The sequence below is a fragment of the Chinchilla lanigera genome, unplaced genomic scaffold (genome assembly GCF_000276665.1).
Source record: "Chinchilla lanigera isolate Chin_1 unplaced genomic scaffold, ChiLan1.0 scaffold00009, whole genome shotgun sequence".
Lineage (NCBI taxonomy): Eukaryota > Metazoa > Chordata > Mammalia > Rodentia > Chinchillidae > Chinchilla > Chinchilla lanigera.
The window spans coordinates 4153213-4176128 of NW_004955410.1; the positions used below are offsets into that span (position 1 = coordinate 4153213).

Sequence of the window (22916 nt, forward strand, 5' to 3'; positions counted from 1 at the left end):
GCGGGGACCCGCCTGCGCTTGGGGTGCGACGCCGCCGCCGTCCCCAGCACGTGCTTGTTCTCTCCAGGGACCTGCGAGAGAACTACTGCCGCAACCCCGACGGGGCGGAGTCGCCCTGGTGCTTCACCACGGACCCGAACGTCCGCGTGGGCTACTGCTCGCAGATCCCCAAGTGCGACGCGGCGAGCGCGCAAGGTAAGGCCAGCGGCGGGAGGGCGGCTCCTCCCGGCCCGCAGCTCTTGCCGCCGGGTAGCAGGCTCAGAGGCGGGTGCTGGGTTTGTGTTCTGCGTTATTGACTCAGCAAGTGGTGACTCGGTGACGGCCTCGAGTGCCGGGCACAGTTCGAGGCTCTGAGACAGCCCTGCGCGCAGGACGAGAGTCTCCGCCCAGAGAACGCGCACAGCAGACAGCGCCGTGGGGAGCGGAGGTGCAGGGCGAGCGTCCCTGGGAATTCGTGACCATGCCCGGGCAGAATTGTGCGCGGTTGGAGGGGGGTTTTGTTGTTGAGTGTTGCAGTGGTCGGGGAAGGTGTTATGTGCTAGGGTCCCACGTGAGCGAGAGCAGCAGGAAGGGAGGGAAGAGATGCGACACGTGCGTGTGTAGGTGAAGAGCCTGATCGTGGAGCAGATGTGTCCGCCCTGTGGCCCGTAGGCCGCTTGTGGCCCTGCAGAGCTAAGAAGATCCTAAACTTAGGTGAGTTTTGCTTCTGCTGTTCACGACTCACATGCATGGCACTCCATCTTCGTGGAGGGCAACAGAAAACTGTGTAGGGGAAGCAACAGGGCAGAGCTGACCCAGCCTCCTGCAGCCGCCACACACTGTCGGTCTAGTGGAAAGGCGTGTGAATCAGATTTTGCAAAAGCTTGTGTGACTAGAGATTAGAGTCGTGCTTTTGGATAATAGTATTTCAAGTTCCCTATGTGTGAATATGTGTGTGTGTGTCTGTGTGTATGTGTGAGAGATGGGGGAAGCAGGCACTTTATTGTTTTTTAGCAGACATGTAAGTTTTCCTATATATATATTAAACTTGGCTTGTGTTATTTTGCAAGATAATTTAATAAGTTGAAATAGTTTTTTAGGAGCTGTGGCACAGGAGGTACAACGTGTCAAATAGTATTTGACAAATAGCCCAGATGTTTCCATACTTAGCAATGCAGCACCACTAATACTAGAAGTGTTACAATATAACATTTGGAAAGGAAACTTAGTGAATTATTTTTTATATGTGGCTCAAGACAGCTCCTCATTACTCTTTCCAGGTCCAGGCGATCACAAAGGTTGGACACCCAGGAGGTACAGGGAAATGCAGAGGACAGTGTGTGCCCTGAGAAAGAGTCAGAGAACTCAGAGAAGAAATTAGTACAACGCTGTGGCAGGTGCAGAATGAGAGACAGAGTTAGAAGGCGCTGGGATGCCTTTGCCTGGGCTTCTTGGCCTTGTTAGGATTTGCATCATAGCTCTGAAGGATGAGGGAGGATGGTCTAGGTCTAGGAGAAGTTATTTGGTGGCTTTAGTTTTGGCTGATCTTTCTGGCTGCCTCGTGGAAAATAGCCCACTTCTCTACAAGAGTTAAGGCAAGAGGACCAGTGCAGTAGTTCTGTCAGTCACCGAGTAGAGATGACCTGGCCCCAGGTGTTAGCATGGGTGATGCACAGTGCTCTGGTTTGGGAAAAATTAATCACCACTGCAAACACAGGTGCTTGATGCTCTTTCAGGAAGTAGTAGGGATATGAGATTGAAATTACTTTAAAATAATTTGTAAATGATTAATAACAGTGTTGAACTCTGGACGTTGTTGGTAGATGACAGATTGAGAATTGTATTTTCAAATGACGGTATATATTTCATGTAAACTTAAAAATGATGGTCCTGTTCACAGTCAGTCCTAAAGCCTCCCCAAAGCCCAATCCTGCCTGACAGCTCCATCTCACACACTCACTGTCCTGTGTAAGCTTCTTCCCCCTGACCCTTCTCCCCGGTGCCCGCAGCCTCACGCAACCCACAGTCTACAGTACAGGGTGCGGGGTGTGGGTCCCTTTTCAGCCTATAGCTTCATCCCCGGCAGAACTGAATGTCAGTGGGAAGTGAAGTTGAAACCAGTGATTAAGGGGTGTTTGGTACCAGTGGAGTCCTCTGCATCCCTGTCTTATTCAATACTGGAACAGTTGTGGCTAATTCGTGAAAGATAGAAAGAAGAACAATTGCTTTATAAGCTTTTGGTGTGTACTAAGCTGTGTTTATATACCTATGTGTCACATATAAGAGGATCAGATGATATAAGTGGATAATATGGTATCTTGGAGTTTAGTTCTTATTATTTACCTGATAAATCTACTCAATAATAGATTAACATAGTTTTATACAATTTAAATGATTTCCCCTAAATTCTCAAATCAGTATATTTGGGGTTCAATTTGATTCTCCTTGCAATAACCTTTCCATTATTCGACGTTTTTCATCTTCAGTTGATTCTACCACAATATGTGATATTGTCTGTCTTTATGATATTTTGCACTTAAGACATGGCAGAGTGTGTCAAGTTCTGTTGAGCTCACTCTAGAAGAAGGCATAGACCCACTGCTTACACCAGTACTGCCAGCCAACTCAGTAGTCAGCTGGGGACTTCTAACTGGAAGCTATGCTGCTATATGATGCTGCTACACTCATGGTAGGCATTGCTACCCACCTGTCTAATTTTTCTCTATGTATAGAAATCTGGACACACACATGAGTATATGAAAGGGTGTTACCCTTACTACTCTCCTTATGACAGGAAATACAAATTTCATGGAGTTTAACGAATTGGAAACATTTTCAAATTTCACAACATCTGAATTAGAATGCATACAAATGTTGCAACTGGACATTAAATAGCACTATTGAAGAAAATAAAAACTGAAGTTGTAGACTTGCTTGAAAGTGTTGATAAAACACTACTTAACAGATTATGCAATACACTTAAGGAAATACACAGAAGATAATTCTTAACTTTAAATATTTGTATTGATGTCAAAATAATAAGTGAATGAAATCTAGCTAAATGAGTAGATGTAAAAGTACGCTAAAAACAAACAGGAGAAAGAATATAGGCAAAATAAAATGAAAATATTAATAAGGTTGAAAAAAAAACTAAATAAATCACTAGTTATAAACTAGTTCTAAACTTTAAAACTAATTGAATAAACTAAATAAATAAATCAACAGCATGGCTTTAAAAAGTGAGAAGATAGTCTACAGACTGAAACAGGAGGAAGCAAAAATATATAAAGGAAAAATTATTAAAGAATATCCCCAGGGATGTAGCTCAGCGGCATAGCACCTGCCTGGCTAGCATGAGGTCAAGAGTTGAATTCCCAGTACCTGAAAAAAGAATATCATATAGAATTGGAAAACAAGGATATCATTTTATTTAACTTTATGTAAAAACATTGAAAATGTAAATAAAAAAGAAAATGTACATGATACAGAAAGCTTAGGTGGATTTATTCTTATAAAAGGATTACAGATTTATTTAAAGAAGTATTTTATCAAAAATACACTGTGCACAGATGAATACTCACATTACACATTTTGTGTGCTGTACTCTGCACCTGTACTTACCAAACAATAAAATTTATTTTTTTATTATATAATATTGGTACCTAAACATATACAGGTAGCGCAGAATAAAAGCTACTATAAAATTATCTCATTTTTGAATACTTATATCAACATTAAATAATTTTAACAAAGAGTCCAAGAAAGAAATATAAAAAAATACATAATGATTAAATGAGTTTAGTCTAAGAATTAAAAAGCATTTAAGTATTAGAAACTATTAACAAAGTTAAATGAAAAAAAATCATGGTAAATTCCAACAGGCTCTGAAATTTCTGTGAAAAGTTCACTCATAGCTTAAAAAATATTCAACGAAGTCAGAATTTATGTTCTTTATATATATGCACATAAACATCCATGTGTACTCATTCACACATACATGGACTTCATTAACAGATAGCATGTTTCAATATAAAATATAGACATACACATAATACATATACATACTCTTACATATATTGGTCACATATATATTTACCTGCATATATAATAAAATCATCACTTGAAGAGGGCAGATTAGGGGTATTCTTGCTAGTGTCCAAATTATATCTACTATCTCTGTGAACATCTAACATTATAAATGCAATTTGACATTGTTTTACTTGAAACATTTTGTTGAAGACACCATTCCAAGTAATTAGACAAGAACATATGTTGATTGAAAAGAAAAATCTCTATGCAAATTATATAATAATACATTTAGAAAATAGAAGTTGAACGATAACATGTACTTTAAGATAGAAGATACCTAATCAATATGGAAATATCACTAACATTTATATATAACTTTGATAATTAAAGGACAAAATGTCATCTATCCTAGAAACAAAGTTTAGGGAAATATAGGAATAAATTTAGAAAGAAATGTATAAAATTTACATAAGATAATTTTTAAGTGATTTAAAAACCGTGAAAGTGTTCTTTAACATGTAGATAATATCTTTTGTAATTGATATTATAACTCAATATCATAAGTGTGTAATTTCTCCCTAAGCTAAATCTTCAAATTTAATGCAATGTTGAGCACATTTTCTGATACTAAGCACATTTATTCTAAAGTTATCAACTAATAAACATTTAAGTATGTCTTGGTTACTTTCTCACTGCTGGCACAACATTTCCTGACACCCACAAGTTAAAGGAGGAAAGGCCTACTTTCGCTCATAGTTTGTAGCGGTTTCAGTCCATGGTCGGCTGGCCCCAAGGCAGGATAACATGGCAGAGGGGCATTGCAGAGGAGAAACAGTCTATGGCCGAGGAGGGAGGAAGGCAGCTACCGTCCAGCCTTCTGGACTTTTATCCCATCCAGACTACAAGCCTGTTGGATGGTGGCATCAACACCCAGAGTGATTCTTCCCATTATCAACACCCAGAACTATGCTAAACCAATTAGTGAACTGAGTTATCACAAACCCTTGATCCAGACACCTCTGGAAAGTCCCACCAGTTAATGCATAAGGCTTTGGGTAACATTTGGATACAAACAGTAGAAAATTATAATAGGAAAATCCTTGAAAAGGAGAGAAACTAGAAGAGTTAACCCTGTCAGAAAGAAGTAATTTTATAATGAGTTTATAATTAAAAGGGCATACCTCTAGCTTCTGAAGATACTGACAAATAGAATGAAGCACGAAGTCTAAAAATAGACCCAAGTGCATATAGATACTTATTAACACATGATGACATGCCACTGGACGAAATGAGGTTTCCAAATATAATAATGAATAAACAGGGTAACTATGTGGGAAAAAAATGGTAAGATTAACATCTCTTACACCATTCCTAAAAGGAAATGTGAAATGGATAAAAGATCTTAGTGTGAAAGTGGAAACCATATAGATCTGGGTCCAGCAGTGCACCGCTGGACACACAGTCATGAGGCTATGCGAGTGCACAGAGATTTCAGCACCACATTAACAGTGACAGCGAAGTGACACATGTCCTCTGGAACTGCCACACTGGAGCAGCGCAGATGTGCAGAAAGAATAATACAACTCTCCACTGACCCATATGGTGTGATTTCTGCATACACGACTAAATTTTTATTTTTATTTTTTTATTTATTTATTTTTTTTTTTGGTTTTTCTCTGGTACCGGGAACCGAACTCACGACCTTGCGCTTGCCAGGCAGGCGCTTTGCCGCTGAGCTAAATCCCCAGCCCCACAACTAAATTTTTAAAAAGAAAAGGAAGGCGCAAAAGTGTGTGTGTGTTGCAAAACAAGAAATAAAGAATGAGATAGAAGAATATTGAGGGAGTGTTCACATAAACCCATACATTTGTACATTTATATTATGTTTGTGTATGTGTTTATATGACTTGTATGTGTTTCTGCTTAGTCTTACCAAAAAATTAAACTAAACACAGACCTGGGGCCCTAGACTGGGACTCAGGGAAGGTGCGATGTGCCTTGGAGTCCAGAGATACGTGGAGGGAAACACACAGAGATACGTGGAGGGAAAAGGAAAAGGGATGCTTTACGGAGCACAACTTTTCATATAGTGTTGACGATTAACCAACATTAATATTTCAAACACCCGAAGAGTAACACCAAAAATAAGGGGAGGAAATAGAGAAATAGGTCAATCCACATGTCAAACAGATACCAGATGATTTTTAAGTAAAACTTATTGACTGTCTATCCTCATTGAGATATATTTTAAGGCTAAAATAACTGTAAATACGTTTTGCATTTATTTATTTAAACATAGGGATTGAACCCAGGACCTTTGCATTGAGCCATATCCCTAGCCTCTTTTTTATTTTTTATTTTGATAAAGGGTCTTATTAAGTCAATAAGTGACCAAGACTGGGCTGGAACTGGCAATCTTCCTGCCTCAGCCTCTCAGAGGCTCAGGTGTGAGCCATTGATTTAATTTTGTTAGTATTAGGATGAAAGAGCTTTGAAATTAGTGTGTGTACATTGTAGTGAGAAAAATGAGCCAGTATTTATGGTGCTTGGAATCAAGGGTTCTACTGTGAGAAAAAGGAGATAAAAACTGAAATGGAGGAGAGGAAGAGTGCTGTGGTGTGTGGTGGAAGTTAGAGCAAGTGTAGTTACTTGTGACAAATAAGTGTGTGTGCACACACACGCACTGCCTAACTTTATCAAATGAAAAGAAGGAGAAATTAGGAAGTGCTTACAAACTCAAGTCTTCCTCTCAAGAACCCATACTCCACAACTGACAGAAGAGGAATGCATCAGACAAGCACAATTTTGGGATATCTTACCAATCCCACTTCTCAGTTCTCTGGACTGCCAGTGTCATCAAAACCAAAGAGAGTGGGCAAGTAGGAAGAAATGTCCAAATGAGATGGGGAATGAAGGAGGAGGAAGGAGGAAGGAAAAAGGGGAGTTAAAGAAAAAGACAATGGAAGGAAGAAATGGAAATAAAGTTTTGGAAATGGGGAGGAGGTGAAAGGTTGAAGGGAGAAGGGGAAAAAAGAATAGTTAAGATGTATTATATACAGGTACAAGTTCCCTATGATGAATGTGATCACTAAGTGTGGCAACCATCTACCAATAAAAAATAAATAATAGAAATAGATAAAAAAGGCCACCATCAGCAACAACAAAAATGAATAAAACAGAGTCTGAGAAACTGTCACATCTACAAGCCTTAGAATACACAAGTGAAGATAATATGTGATCCTGGAAAACAAAAGGAATATTAGGTAAAAACTACAAAAATGTAAAAACAGTAGGTGCTCCAGTGTTGTCACGACCTGAATGGCTCTCAAATTTCCCAGGTGAGGACCGGCAAGAAGGTGAAGAAATGAAGACAAGATACAGAAGGCTTAGATCAGGTGGAGCCCTCTCTCTGGATGAGAGAAAAAGAACTGCTCAATCACCTCAGTGCTTTTATTTATACACTGGGAAGGTTGATGTCATGTGACACCTCTCTGCCTAGCGGCCAATTGCTTAGATTGCTTTGGGCTCCTGGTGTTCTTGGACTGGAGCAACTAGTTCACAAGGCTCACCTTGGGCACTCTTTGTTCTTGGACCTACCTTGCTCCAGCCCCGAACATGTGATCCATCTCTAGCTTCAGCTGTATTCAGATGTATTAATATTAGCTCAGTAGTTGCAAGGGATCTAGTCAGAGTGACGTAACAGGTTGGAAGTAAAGGAAATGATATGGTATGTGGGAAGTCTCTGTGTCATGTTGACAACTTTATCTTAAGCAAAACCTTCTTCTAAAATAAAGCATTTACTAAGGAAAACCTAGTTGATGGCCAACATTCAAAGAAGTTATTGTTGGTGATAGAAAGACCCTTTTAACCTACACAGACAATACAGGTGAACACAACAAAAATGGATAAAGAGTGAGGTGGATACCTAGGACACTTGTTTCTGTTGGCAAAGCCCATACCAAACTGCCAAAATGTCAGATTTCTTGACATAAAAAGATAGTGTTGTCATAGGAAAGTGTTTTCATTGGTTTACTCTTTACATGTGCAAATTTCACAAGTGCTAAGAACAAGTTGATGAGGTCCTGTAATGACCATTACTTTATCTGTATCAAGTCCTAGACTTTTCAGATTTTTATGTTTAAGCCCAAATCCTTAGAGCAGAAATACAAACTTGATCCAAGGATATGAGCACTGACCATTGAAAATACATATTATATGTTTTGACTATTTAAACTACTTCCCAGAAATGATTGAAGTTTTCATTTAATCAATTTTAGTAGGATTGGCTACCTATTATTTATTATAATCACATAGAATATTTAAAAGCCAATGACAAGATGCTGTGTTTTGTCAAATGAAGTGTAGAATACTCATGTTAGTATGCATTTGTAGAGAACATTCTATAGTCAAAGCTTCAGTTTTTTTAATGTAAAATTAGAGATGTTTAATAAAGTCACTTTTTAACTGGCATCTATTATTTATATTTCTGCAATGGTGTTTTTTCCCCTGGTGCTAGGGGTGGAACCCAGGCTTCCAATGAACTACATCACCAGTCCTTTTTATCCTTTATTTGGAGGTACAGTCTCACTGCCTTGTGTGCCTCCCTATACAGGCTGGCCGGGCCTCTGGATTATCCGGGATTCCAGGCCTATGCCTTCACCCCTGGCTGTTATTGTTTAAATATAGATTAATGATTTACAGTGTTAATTTATTTTTGTTAAGAATTTGGGCACTTCTGTCAATGTTAATAGGACACAGATTGCTCAGTTAAACAAAGGGATATAAAACCTCGTCGACCATGGTAAGTGGGGAGTCTGATTAAAGTGGTTGGAGTTGGCCCAGTGATCATTTTGAGCATAGAAATGAATGACAGGGACAGATTATATAGCACATTGAATAAACAGAGAATGCACAAGTCCACATTATGTTTCCAGTTCTACTACCATGCAGCATTTCTATTAAAATAGCTGCATTTCTGAGTCCCAAGTGGAAGGGCTAGGGGAGAAAAGCTTCTGTTTACAAAAGAATACCAACTAAGAGATATAAAGCAATATTAGAAAAACAAACCTTTTACAACCAGCACAGTAATAACTGATTCATGAAAACTCCCCAAAGTACACTTAAGCCATTTTGTGCAAATTCGTTTGGCAGTAGAATGTTTACTCAGTTTCAAAAGCCCCAGCAGATTGTTTTTGCTAAATACGGAGAGAAGTTTTTCCTTGACATCGCTTAGCAGTGGGAGCAGCACTGATGACCAAACTGATGTCACTCTTCACACAGGCCTTGGTGCGCTCCATAGGGTGGAGAGCATCACTCTGCAGGAGTGTGCTCCAGCATCGTTACCGCGATCCCACTCCTGAGCAAGCAGTGAGCAAATTGCAGTCAAAGGCCTTTGTAGAGCAGCTGTGTGGGTGACTCAGGGTGTCCATGACAGAAACCTAAACATGCTGGGTCTATGACTTTTATTACAGTGTTCTTGTAGCTTTTCCATGGAAAGTAATTTGCCAGAAGGAAATACTTGGAATATCTGCATCATTCTAAAAGTTCTCATTTCTTTAGTAGCCTCGTGAGTTGCTCATTGAACTTTTTGGTTTATTATTATTTGTAATATTTGAATTCACAGAAGTACTTATTTTAATGAAAGATAAATTGAACTGGAGATAGAGATATTTTAATGTGAGATAGTTAGGACTCTAATTTTATGGACTTCAGGTTCTTCATTTAATTATATTGATTTTCATTACTTCATAGACTTAGAAAACACTTTGCTTTACCCTTCATAGTATTCATTACCTTCTTTTTGTATATTTTATGTCTAGATTGTTATCGTGGGAATGGAAAGAACTATATGGGCAGTTTATCCAAAACAAGATCTGGACTAACATGTTCGATGTGGGATAAGAACATGGAAGACTTGCACCGGTATGTGAACTCTTTTCAGTACACAGGAGGGGGTGATAGCAGCAGTTAATGTGCATTCGCATACACATGCCTTATTTTTTTCTGTCCTTTTGTCTTAGTAAATCAATACAAACATTAAATTTATTTTCCTCTATAGCTAATAACATTGTCTCTGTATGGAGAAAACTTTTAATATACAGTTCAATCCAACCTACATATATTGAGCTCTTACCGTGCATTCTACCCAGTAATTGGCAATCTGAGGTTTATCAATAAAAAACTCGTACATATTTTAGCTCCACATTTCAAGGAGAATTTGATCACATTGAGAAACGCATTATCTAACTTAAAAAGAAGATGTGTAATTATGTGGTATATGTAGGGTCTCATAGAGGGCATGTTAAAGGATTATTGTTGTAAAATTAACATTAATAGCAATTTGTAAAAATCCATAAATAATCATTTTCATATACATATACATTTTTTTTTTCGTTTTTCTCCGGTACTGGGAATCAAACTCACGACCTTGCACTTGCCAGTGTTGTGCCGCTGAGCTAAATCCCCAGCCCCCATGTACATAAAAATCTTATTCACCTGTCTATTAAAGTGATACAGATTTTCTTGTTTAGCTTTATTATATAAAATTTCATGATTATTTTAGTAATTTATATATAACTTTAAAAATTCTATATACTTCAGAGAATTGGCGATTTTATACTGAACATATTCACAAAGAAATCCACTTGGCCTTAGGAATAGTGCTGTGTTCATAAAATTATGAAACAAGTATGACACATCTTTGTGACTAAAAACAGATTTCAGGTAAATATCCCAGAATATACACAGTAGACACAAAACAGTTCAGGTGTTGATGAAGGGCCTGTCACAAGATTTCTCCACATGAATGCTGATGTCATTGGACCACCATGTTCTAGGGAAGAATTCTATGCGGGAATAAGAATTTAAGGGCTCTGAGAAGTGGAGTCACTTTGTTTCTCTTACTTCAATTTTAAAAACCTTCTTCTCTTCCACAATGTACTCAGTCGTACCTGATACTGTTTCACAAGATGAATTGTTTCAGTTAATTTATTTCATAATATTGATAGTTCTAAAACAGTACTTTCTAATATACATAGAGTGTGTCTCACAAATACAAGCTGCATATAAACTTTTGTGCTTTTAGTAGTCACTTTAAAGAAGTAAAAAATGAATATCCCAAAATTAATGTTAATGTATGTTATTTAACCCAATACTGTATATCTAAAGATTTTTCATTTCAATATGCATTCAACATAAACGTTTTTAATGACACCTCATGTCCTTTTCTTAATATACTACACATTGAAAATCTGGTGTCAGTTTATGCTGGTGAACTTCGTACATGCATTGGTTGCCTACCAGTTGGTCAGGGGCCACACATGCTCAGGGTTCCAGCACTGGAAGCTGAAGTTCTACGACTTCAAAGGGTCTCAGGCGCCAGCAGAGGAAGAGAGTGGACAGGGAATTCCCCTGCCGTGGTGTAAAAATGTGAAAGCAGATTTACGGGATAGGATGGCAAGGCAGAGCTGCCCCGGACGCAGATGACCAGGATGCCCTCCTGAGGGACAGACATTAGCGGGTACATACAGGAGCAGCAGCATTTGGCCAAGGGGAATGCAGAAGAGTAGCAAGATTAAAGTGTTTGAAAACAGGAAATGATTTTGGCAAGGCTGAGAGACTGTAATTTGGTCAGTGTCCACAGAGGAGAAATTCTGCAGAGGCAGTACCTTATTATAAGAGGCCTGTCAGCTGAGAGAAGAGTTTCGATGTTATCCTAAGCCTTAAAATGACTCAGTAAAGAAATCAAAGCAAGAATTAGCATAATTTAAAGTATAAGCTGATTTCAACACTGCTGTTTTCAAAACCGTTTTTAGGAACAGGCAGTTGTGAGTGGGGGTGTATTTGGGTATTCAAGAATTTGAGAGAGAATTGTTCCCATCTCCTGCCAGCACTGCCTTAGGGATTTCCCATGCTTGCAGTTTTCATGTGCAAGTGTTTATACCACGGACATCAGCAAGGCCTCCAAAGGAGTACTTCCCCTGCCGCACCTGTGAGGACAGTTTCTCAGCATGGCCAGCCTGCCACTGCAGATAGGTAGCGTAGTTATGTGGGGAACCCCAGGGTAATAACTCTTACTACAGGGAGGTGAAGTTCAATTTTTGGAACTAGTTAAGTGACTTGGAAAAAAATGTACAGGAAATGAATGTCAAGCTGCAGGGGTACCGTTTTGTTTTAATAACAAACTATGCAAGGAAGAGGTTGAACATTGGTATTTTGAACATTAAATTAGAAAGACTGAAATGTTACTTGGTTATCTGTAGGAAAGACAGATTCTGTAACTATACGGCCAGTAAGATTTTAGAATTTAATTATTTTTGGCACTTTATTATTAACTTTTAGAATATTTTCTGGTTCTTTGTGTCAGTGATACTGATTGTGTTGATTCTTATGCCTCTGAAACATGAAAACCTACTTGTACAACAGCCAGTATTTTCTATGTGTAATTTTAGACTTGGCATCTTCTTACTCTTGCACAGTATTTCTCTGCTTCTATGCACTAGTACTCTTACCTGCCATTGTAGGTAGTTATTAAATAGAAGCAGAGTCACGTAATTTCTCATCATATTGTGAATGAAAATCCCATCTTCAAGTCAGTTTGGGAAAGTGTATCCAGTGCTACCCTGAGGTTAGAAAACATGCTTCCCAACTATAACAGCTGAAACAGTATGGATCTTGACAAAATGGCTAAGGTCCACACCAAGTAGCAGCTTGAGCTGTATCTGTGGGGTAGGGAAGTGCTAAGACTGTATCTTCTTAGTATTGTGTTTCTCATGGATGGAGCAGACCCCTCTGAGGTCTGGCTTGTTGTTCATGCAGTCACATCTTCTGGGAGCCAGATGCCAGTAAGCTGAATAAGAATTACTGCCGGAATCCAGACGACGATGCCCACGGACCCTGGTGTTACACAGGGAATCCCCTCATTCCCTGGGATTATTGCCCCATTTCCCATTGTAAGTTCAGTTAATGTTATTTTTTCTGTTGAAATATTTTAAATGTATTGCATCTCCACTAACATGATTTTTTAATCAGTGCTGTAAATAAAACAGTACTCAAGAGCTGGTTCCAAAATAAGGACATTCTGCAGACAGCAATTCACAAAGACAGACAGACACACATACACACACCCACCCACCCCCACACACACACCCACCCACCCACCCACTCCCACCTGTCTTGGAGATCAGAAGGAATTCTTTTGACTGAATTTAGTTTTTCTCCCTAAGAAACCTCCCATTTGAGATCCAGAGGCAATAAAGGGCCGTGATTCCAATATACGTGGGCTGGAAAGATGCACCCAACGGCAGCCCAGCTCAGCAGGTCCCACGCAGCCAAGGAGCACAGCAGGTCACTTGTGGAGAGTCTCTTGCCCACGAGATCCCAAACAGACCCAAGCAGCCCATCCACCCTTTCAGAGAGTAACATAGTTTTAAACTGATTGAAAGATTTCTCCTCACTTCTGTTTTGTTCCTTCCTTTTCTTCCCTTTTCTGCCTTTTCTTCCCTCCCTGGAGAGTGAGCCCAGGGTCTTCAAAATGCTAAGCAAGCACTCCATCCCTGACCTACAGCCTAGCCCCATTTTTTCTAAATGATGGTTTTACCTCACAGTATCATTGTCTGAAGTCTCCAAGATTAATGATGTTGGCAGCTCATAAAAATATACAGTGATTCAGGGAGAAATTAAAAACAAAGTGATCTTGCATCTAGAAAGCCTGTGTTCCTTTCACATTGACATTCTGCTTTGTGAGACTCACAGCAGTTCAGTGCGGCTTACGTACCTTACATGTTCATTTAAGTGTAAAGTGCTCTCAGAGACTCAGGGCTGTGTGATTCAGTGTATAAAATCCGAAAAGGTACTCTAATAATTGTAAAGTTTTCCAAAAACATTTTCAACTAATCTTTTTAAACTAAGAGTGATGAATGTACAGTTGAAAGACTTTAGGTGTTGCTAGTATTTGATTAAAAGCTATTGGAGATAACTCATGTTTATTTCCATGTATCCTGAACATTAATTTCAATAAATATTTTTACACTATCATTTTTCTAACTGATATTTATAGCCAGAATTTATTTACATTTTCTTTTTGTTGAAAGGCTAATAACATTTATATTTAAAAGATTTGAGTTCTAATTATTTGTTTAACCTCAGTGACTGTATTAATCATTTTCACACTGTACACTTCTGATACAAAATACTTAAATGTTTTTATTCATTTTCTCTAAAATGCTTACAAAAGAACATTTGACATGCATGTTTAAGCTCATCAAACATGCAAAAGTGAAATGTAGATAGTCCTATAAACTTGTATATGCACAGGTTTAGTATATATTACAAAAACCTTAAGTATTAACTATTGAGAGTATAATAGCTGAGTTTCAACTCAGAGTTCCTGAGTAATAAGCTTAGTCCAGTTTGTAAGTGCTTTGGGCGACTTATTTATGACTACGACTCTATTCAAACAATGGTGCAATAAAAGTGTCTACTTTATTGGGCTAGTGTAAAGAGTGTTGCATAGTAAATACTCAAAAATTTCTTAATTTCTATGGTTTTATTTATTCATTCATTCATATGTGTTATTGAGCTTGCATTGTGTAGAAAGCCCTAAATAGTAGGGATACAAAAATTATAGATTTTTAACCTGAATTATCTTACAGCATAGAGAGGAAACATTTTTATAAACAATTACAAAACCATATAACTACATAGTAAACATACGTTAACATTAATATATAAAACAAAATGGGAACACAGATACTTGCTTAGAAAAATATGTGATGTTTTTAAGTTTCAAACTTAAGTGGAAACTTAAAGAATATAGTAAAAGCATGATGTCTTGGTGTTTTGTGTCAAATCCCGTACTTACATTGTGCAGCCATTGGGAAGGAAGGGTCCTGCTTGGGAGTGTACGGAAAATGGGAATGGGACGCAGTGTCTCAGAGCTTAGCTCCCTGTGCACAAGAAGACACTGCTGTCCTTTTTAAAAACCCAGAGCCAGAGAGTCATCAGAGATATGATTTCCAGCAGTATGGAAGCTTATGATAAAGTGCGAGAATTATTGGCTTTGAAGAAGCATGGAACATGCCATTTATTTTTAAAATATTATCATTAAAACCTATAATTTGCAACACCTACAAATGTGTTAGACTTTAAATATTTGAGTAAGATATAATAATGAACTTATTCCCTTGCTGACCAATTAAGCTGATACTTAGAAGAACTAATATGCAATTCAGGATAGGACTACTTCATTCTTTCTCATAACAATGCTAGGAGTAAATATCTAATTATTTAAAGTTTATAAGTAATTGATTTGAGTTTAAAGAACAGTCCTTGTTGACTATGTTCTGCCTCAATTCCACTTTGTACTATAACGTGCAGACTTCAGTGGGCTGTAAGAGAACCTTCCCCCAGGAAAATCAAAAGTGAAAAGAAAATGGTAGAATTTATATGTTCTCCTTTATCTTTATTCATTTACAGTACTTAGATCTGTAAAGTGAAAATAAATAAAAACCTTTTGGTGTGTAGGAATTCCCTCATACCCTCATAAATAGTGGTAAAATTTGCATCCATTCCAAGGGAATCCTTGTGCCACTATTGTTTTGTCCTCAGTGTATCTGAGCACAGGGCATTTCCAGGGATTAAACCCAGCTGCATATGCGTGGAGACTGACTGAACTCCCTCATCAGTTCTGAGCCGTTAGATGTTAAGCTTCAAGAAATGTCTCATGTCTCGTTTATTACTGCACAAGCATTTCCAAACTCCTAGCATCTTCCAAACCTTTCTTCTTTTTTTTTTTTTTTTGGTTTTTCTCCGGTACCGGGAACCGAACTCACGATCTTGCGCTTGCCGGGCAGGCGCTTTGCCACTGAGCTAAATCCCCAGCCCCCAAACCTTTCTTCTTAAAGCAATTAAATCCCAGCAGAGAGGTCAGGAAAAAGGAGTAAGTTACGAGGACTTAGGTAGAATCAGTATGTAGGTTCCAGCATTTTCTTACTTTTCCGTATTTTTTTTTACTAACATCTGGAAAGAAAAGCAATCTTTGAAGTATTCCAAGAAGATACATTATCATCCCTGTTTTTCGAAAAGAGACATTGATTTCTGTCTTTTGGAAGGTTCCAAGGCGTGAACAAATTTAGTTACACCAAGCCATATAAATATAAAAGTAAAGTAATTTTCATTAAAATTTATGTAATTGAGACTTCAATCAAAACAAAGTGACTTACCCGTAGGAGAGGTCCGGTCAGTCAGCAATGAACGTCATCTGCTCGGTGGCGGGCCTGCTGTCCCGGGGAGCCCGGCCACTCCTTGTGCTGGATGTGCGGCTCAGGGTCCTGCACACTTAATCAGCTCACGCTCAGGGAATGAGACTTCCTTGCACATGCCAGTTCATCCAGTAAACATGATAACAGAATTACTCAAAAAGAGGCATTCCATGCTATATTTAACAAAATATCAAGAGTTTTCGTGAATTGTACATTTCCTAAATACTTTGATTTTAGTGTGTAACTATGATTTTGTATAAAGACATACAGAGGTAGTAAATTCTTAATGTATTTAAACACTTATTTTTACAGGTGAAGGGGACACCACACCTACAATCAATTTAGACCGTGAGTAATCTTTCCAGATACAAAGTATATCTGCGTCTCTTACATAAAATAGGACGTAAAATATAAGCTATTTCATATGAGTTTGAAAAAATCACTGTTGTGTACATTTAATTTGGGCCACAGTACATAAAGGGTCCCTTTTATGTGCATCCCCCTCCGAATGAGCCTGGGACACTGAGTCCAGCAGAATGAGCCCGGGACGCGAGGACACTGCACACACTATTTGGCTCGCTCGCTCTTTTTCTTTCTTTCTTTCTTTCTTTCTTATTTTCTTTCTTTCTTTCTTTCTTTCTTTCTTTCTTTCTTTCTTTCTTTCTTTCTTTCTTTCTTTCCTTCCTTTCTTTCTTTCGTTCTTTCTCTGTTCCTCTCTTTTTCTCTCCCCCCTCTCTCTTTCTCTCTCTCTCTCTTTCTTCCTTTTCTCTCTCTTTAAAGCTGCTTGCAAGCCTACTGCTGTTGGGCAGAAGACAACACTGTCAGAGAAGTCCAGTTAATCCTCAGTGGGAGAATCTGTTTCAAGCTGCTTGTTTTTAATTTTCACATATTTCTGGGGCTGGAATAAGTTATTCTTTGGAAGGATCACCTCCAATACCCAGGCTGAGGAAGCAGAAGAAAAGATACTCAAGATGTGGACAGAGTACAAAGGAGAAGATAAGGAACCCAGAGGAGGGTCCAGGAATCACGCTGTCCGAGAATTCTGGGCTATGTCACTGGGACATGGTTATTTGGATGTAGTAATGTCATTTGGGCACACTCTCAATAAGTATACTGTTGGCAGCATGTTCTAAAAAGCTCTACATTCTGACTGTTACAAACTCAGGATAACCAAATCATGTTGCTTTGTTTTGCTCAGGCTGTGGGTTGCTATTGACATGTAGACATAAGCACTGTAAATTGCTTCATTTTTATCTTGACACTAGTAAGGGAAATGCATTAACACTGTACTTGAAAAACTAGGTTTCAGTACATACTGAGCAAAGGCCTGTCACCGTCATGACAAATCTTCACTGCTTTGAGCCCCTTAGTGTTTTCGTGTCACTCCACAGCAGCCCTGAGGATGGCGATGCTAGGGCTCTGTGTGGAACTAACATCGTACATTACCCTTTTTACAAGGGTTCTAATGCAGGTATAGTAGTTACATGTGTGTAGCTAGCGTTGTTCCCAAAGAAATGAAAACACTATGTTTGGTCCTGTTTTCAGATCCTGTAATATCTTGTGCCAAGACAAAGCAGTTGCGAGTGGTTAATGGGATTCCAACACGAACAAATGTAGGATGGATGGTTAGCTTGAAGTACAGGTAATTAGTAATAATACTTGTTTGAACTCTTTGCAGTTACGTTCCCAGCAGCATGGCTGTTTGTGGCCATGAAGTCTATGCCTTCCACCAGGTGCTGGTCTGAGGAGTTTAAAGAAGGTTTGATCTTCACCTGGGGAGTTCAAAGAAGGGTTTGATCAGCTTCTTGCTGCAACATAGGCCCTGGGGTCTGCACCTTGTGCCTCAGACAACCTTTTTAAATGTTCACACAGGTCTTGAATGTGTTGCCCTTGTCCTTGCTTCCAAGAAACATTAGCTCTGATTAAACAAAAAACAACTATGTAGAAGAGCCACTTTTACATAGCACCATAATATTTATGATACAAGTATTACTAACTTTCCGATTATTTCTAACATATCTATGCATAGTCTTATCAGACATGTTATGTTTATTTTTTAATTTCTGACTGTCATTAAATGACAAAAATGACAGTTTAAAATTTCATTGTATTTTATTACGAAGAACATTAACACACTTTTAATAGTTGTACAGTCTTGATTTTATAATCAGTGTGGATAAGGAATTTTAGCCCTAAGCGTCAATGACATGTTCCACATAACATCACTCTGCAGATGATATCATAATACAAAATCAAGCTTAGCAATTGTGCTGTAAGAAGTAAATGTTGAAAACATAAATGCATTTAAAATTGATTACATCTTACCACCTACTTCACAGATTAGCCCAGGTGGTCATTAGAACACCTAGGTCTCCAGCAACCCCCGTCAGGATGTCATCACGCAGCACACCCAGTGCAGCTGACGTTAGCTGAATTTTCCCTTGTGTGGTAGACCCCCTGGCTCCCGCATCTGAGCCTTTATTCCCACTAAGTATTGTGGCTTCCTTCCTCAGTGCTTCGTGCTTGAAAATGCCTCAAGCTTCAAATCCCAACTCATCTAGCTCCTCCGTTAACAAAAAACAAACAAATGAAAAAAATCCTTCTTGTTCCTTCACCCTTAGTCTCCTAGTGCAAGGAAATATATCTCCCATTACTGTTACCGTACATCTCTTATTATCAGTGACATAAGGTAGAACGGAGACAACTAGAAACTGAAGTAGTTTATGAATCTGCCCATTCTTGACCAGCATGGAGTTTGCAGCCTTTGATATATGACTTTAGGTGATTGGAATGTTGCGGGAGATAGCTTAAAGTTATCTCTTAGTGTATATTTTCTCAGGGAATACTTTAGGAGATTGAATATTTATGCCAGTAATTCTACTGTAGCTGTCCTAATCTTGTAGTACTGAAATAGAGTTAGGAAGCCAATTAGAATATGAGTGATTATTCAATATGAAGATTTAATGAAAACCAAATCTTTCGAGTGTTTTATTTTAGAAAATGGTCTTTATAAAAGAAATTTAATTATGTTAATACAAATTTAAGGTTTTTATTATAGAAAATATCGTAAGACTTCACATCTCTCAGTGAACTTAGTGGTTCTTTCCTAACTCATAGCCCCAAAGGGTAAAACAGCTTACACTTCCGAATTATATTTACCAACAGGAGAATACAGAAAGATGGGTTTCTGTTAGTCTTCATTCCTGAGAATCCCAGTAAATATATTCGTAAAACCAGAGAACCACCAACTTTTAAAATTGTTTGCCTTTAAGTCTGTGTTCTTGGTAGCAACAGCTGTTTGGTTAGTCTTCCAAAATATGTACTGAGGGAAGAAAAATTAAAACCCTGTATCTACTCTTATCCTCCTGTGTGGTAGGGGCCATAAATAACCATGCTCTTAGTCTGAGAATCTTCTAGTATTACCCTGTGAAGCACTGAACATCTGTACTCCTTGGAAATGTAAATCATGAAAAGTTGTACTTTTTCCATGTTTCTGCCAAAAATGAATGGACTTAAAGATTTTGGATATCAGGAAATAAATGTACTAGTGCTTATTATTTCCTATAAATATTTTACAGATTCTTAAATGACTTGTCTGGCAAGATTGTTTTACTTTCATGAAATATTTTAATGAAATATTATATTGTGGGTCTTATACTGAACAGATAGTTTTCAAACTCAGTAATACTTCAACATATCAAAATTTACCAGTGGTAGAGAAGAGGGAACAATAGCACATGTCACTACCACTGAATTGTTTTCACAGTAAAATAAGACTTAATGAGTATTTTTAATAATGCACATATGGAATTCCAAACAGTTCAGGTTTTTTATCATTCTGTTGAATAATTACAAACATATCTTTATCTCACAAAGATAAATGTATGTGTGGGGAGTAGAAATTATTGTTAAATGACAGTTCTTTAAGTAATAAAAATTCATTTAATAAAATTGTAATCACCTTATTAAAAATTTTAATGTTATAATCCCCAGATATCATCCTTGAGATAAAAGGATTGCTACCAAGTTTATTCTAATTGGGTGAATGTCTACATGTAGCACATTTATTTTTAACCAGTGGAGCCATAGGTTTTGCATTAATTGGCAGCCACTCTTTCTGTGCAGATGTTCCTTGTTTTCTTTTCTCTTTTTCTTAGAAATAAACATATCTGTGGAGGATCGTTGATAAAGGAAAGTTGGATCCTTACTGCAAGACAGTGTTTCCCTGCTAGGTAAAGTGTTTTTTAAATCAAGATTAGTTTTCAGCGTTCAAAAATAAGTGCCTCCTTCTTCTTAGCTGTTTAAAAAATATTTTATTGGTACATTTTAGATATATGTAATGATCACATTCATTCTAAAGAATTTGTGCTTGTACATGATACGTCTTAATTCTTTTTATCCCATTCCCCTTCCTTCCCTTCAACTTTGTTTCCCCTCCTTATTTTAAGCTTAGAATATGCCTTTATTTTACAGAGGTGCCCTAGCATGAGGTGAACAAGTTAAGTTTCTAAAATTTAGCTTACACACTTTAACCTCACTGATATTTTCTTGTTTAGTATTACTTCAATTGACTGCTTTTCATGCTAGCACACTCTCACTTGGGAAAAATGTTTCCTTACACTATGTAAATAAATTATGTTCCAGCCTTCCACTTGCATTCTTAGTTCTGCAGAGAAATTCTTTTTCCTAAATTACCAACAAATTCTCTCACTCTTTGCTTCTCCTTTCTTATGTGGAATGATCCCCAGAATTGCCCTGGGAATAGATTTCAATGAAAAGTAGCTGTAAGTAAAGATAAGGGGTGAGCTGTTGTGAACTTACATCCTAGTTCTTATCGAGGTCACTTTGATTTTGTTTGTTTAAAACTCCAGTCCTTATTATTAAAGCAAATATATACACAGCTGAGATAAAGCAAAGTTTGCAGAGAAATTATAATTCATGTAAAGAATTTTACCTGAATGTTCATAAGTGACTAACTCCCTAGAAAATATAATCAAAGTGTTTTAAAATAGTCATGTAGATTTCAGCAATTTGAAAGCCTTCTGTTTACATATGTTTATAGGATTCAGTCTCCCAGTGCAGATGTGTTGCACTTTTTTTTTTTTTTTTTCTTTCCAGACAGGATCTTGCTATGTAGCTCAGGCTGGCTTTGAACTGATGGCAGTCCTCTTCCCTCAGCCTCCTGAATGCTGGGGGTCTTTACTATACTTTGAATCAAATGCTAAATTTAAGTTGTTCATCTTACAAGCTAAAATAAAGATATATACAAATAATATTGCACAGTAGGGACTGTGATTTACATGCTTTTTTAAAATACTTAGAAACAAAGACTTGAAGGATTACGAAGCTTGGCTTGGAATCCACGACGTCCACGGTCGCGGCAACGAGAAGCACACACAGGTTCGAAATGTGTCCCAGCTGGTGTACGGGCCCGAAGGGTCGGACCTGGTGTTACTGAAGCTCACCAGGTTAGTCCTGCAGATTTGGCGATGTTGACCAAGACCACAATGGCTGAAGTGTTTTTCTTCAGCTGTGTGGCCATCCTCTCTGTCCACATGTATTTATTATCTTGTATGTTCATGTCACACACACATACACATGTGTGTGCGGTGCAGAAAAGAATACTTAGAAAGATGTCAAATATGGATAAATGAAGCTGGGCCAACAGTCTGGTCAGCCTGTTTTCAAACGGTTTAGTGAGCGATTACTTGATAACTTTGAAAAGTGCAAAATAATACATTTTTCCAAGGGGAAGGAGTACTTATTCTTAAGTAAGAACAAGTACATATTCATTTCTCTACTACCTATTCCAAATTTGGTCATTATCATTATACTTTCTTTTTTTCCATTTTTAAATAAGGAAGATTTCTTTCTCTTTAAATATTATCCATGAACTTTGCATTTCAGATGCTAACACTGTTGAATCCAGGGCCAGCAGTACCATTCTATTTCCTCTTTTCAGGCCTGCTGTCCTGGATGACTTTGTGAGCACCATTGACTTGCCTAATTATGGGTGCACCATTCCTGAGAAGACCACTTGCAGTGTTTACGGCTGGGGCTACACTGGATGTAAGCGATTTTTCAAAAGATGAGGCAATGTTACATTGATTTCATTTGTAAACGTAATTCATGTGTTCCTCCTGCTCCCTGGCCTGTGGCAGTGCCCACTAACCACGCGTGCTTTTCCCCGTGCAGTGATAAATGCGGATGGCCTGCTGCGTGTAGCACACCTCTACATCATGGGCAACGAGAGGTGCGCCCAGCACCACCAAGGCAAGGTGACCCTGAATGAGTCTGAAATATGTGCCGGGGCCGAGAAGATCGGGTCGGGGCCGTGCGAGGTAACAGCAGGCTCTTTAGGAAAGACACTCCGGGTGGTAGCATAGTTTCCTGTGTGCAAGAGAGAACCCTGAACTGGTTTACGCCTTTATTTGGATCAATAGTGAAACGTCGTGCCTCATCCCCAACATATTCCGACGACAGTTGCCTTTCAAGCGAACAGTGAATGCATATAGCCAGAGCTCCACAGAAATCTGTATGATACCATAGCTCACACATTCCTAATGTTTTCCTAAACTTATCTGATCTTCCCAAAGTCTCCCTAAATGAACTTCATGGAAATGTTGAGATACATGCCTGGTTTTAAAC

At 38.2% G+C, this 22916-nt stretch overlaps 1 protein-coding gene across 7 annotated transcripts in view; it reads left to right on the forward strand.

Annotated features, from left to right (window-relative positions):
* Nucleotides 1-22916, forward strand: part of Hgf (hepatocyte growth factor (hepapoietin A; scatter factor)) — a 67674-nt gene that overhangs the window by 38933 nt on the left and 5825 nt on the right. For all 7 annotated transcript variants that reach the window (XM_005377193.2, XM_013510678.1, XM_013510677.1 and 4 more), the window contains 9 exons: nucleotides 68-195; nucleotides 9828-9930; nucleotides 12826-12959; nucleotides 16581-16616; nucleotides 17814-17910; nucleotides 20426-20500; nucleotides 21590-21736; nucleotides 22231-22337; nucleotides 22464-22609. In XM_005377193.2, the coding sequence (XP_005377250.1) occupies nucleotides 68-195; nucleotides 9828-9930; nucleotides 12826-12959; nucleotides 16581-16616; nucleotides 17814-17910; nucleotides 20426-20500; nucleotides 21590-21736; nucleotides 22231-22337; nucleotides 22464-22609 (973 nt within the window). The remainder of the gene's footprint in view (nucleotides 1-67; nucleotides 196-9827; nucleotides 9931-12825; nucleotides 12960-16580; nucleotides 16617-17813; nucleotides 17911-20425; nucleotides 20501-21589; nucleotides 21737-22230; nucleotides 22338-22463; nucleotides 22610-22916) is intronic.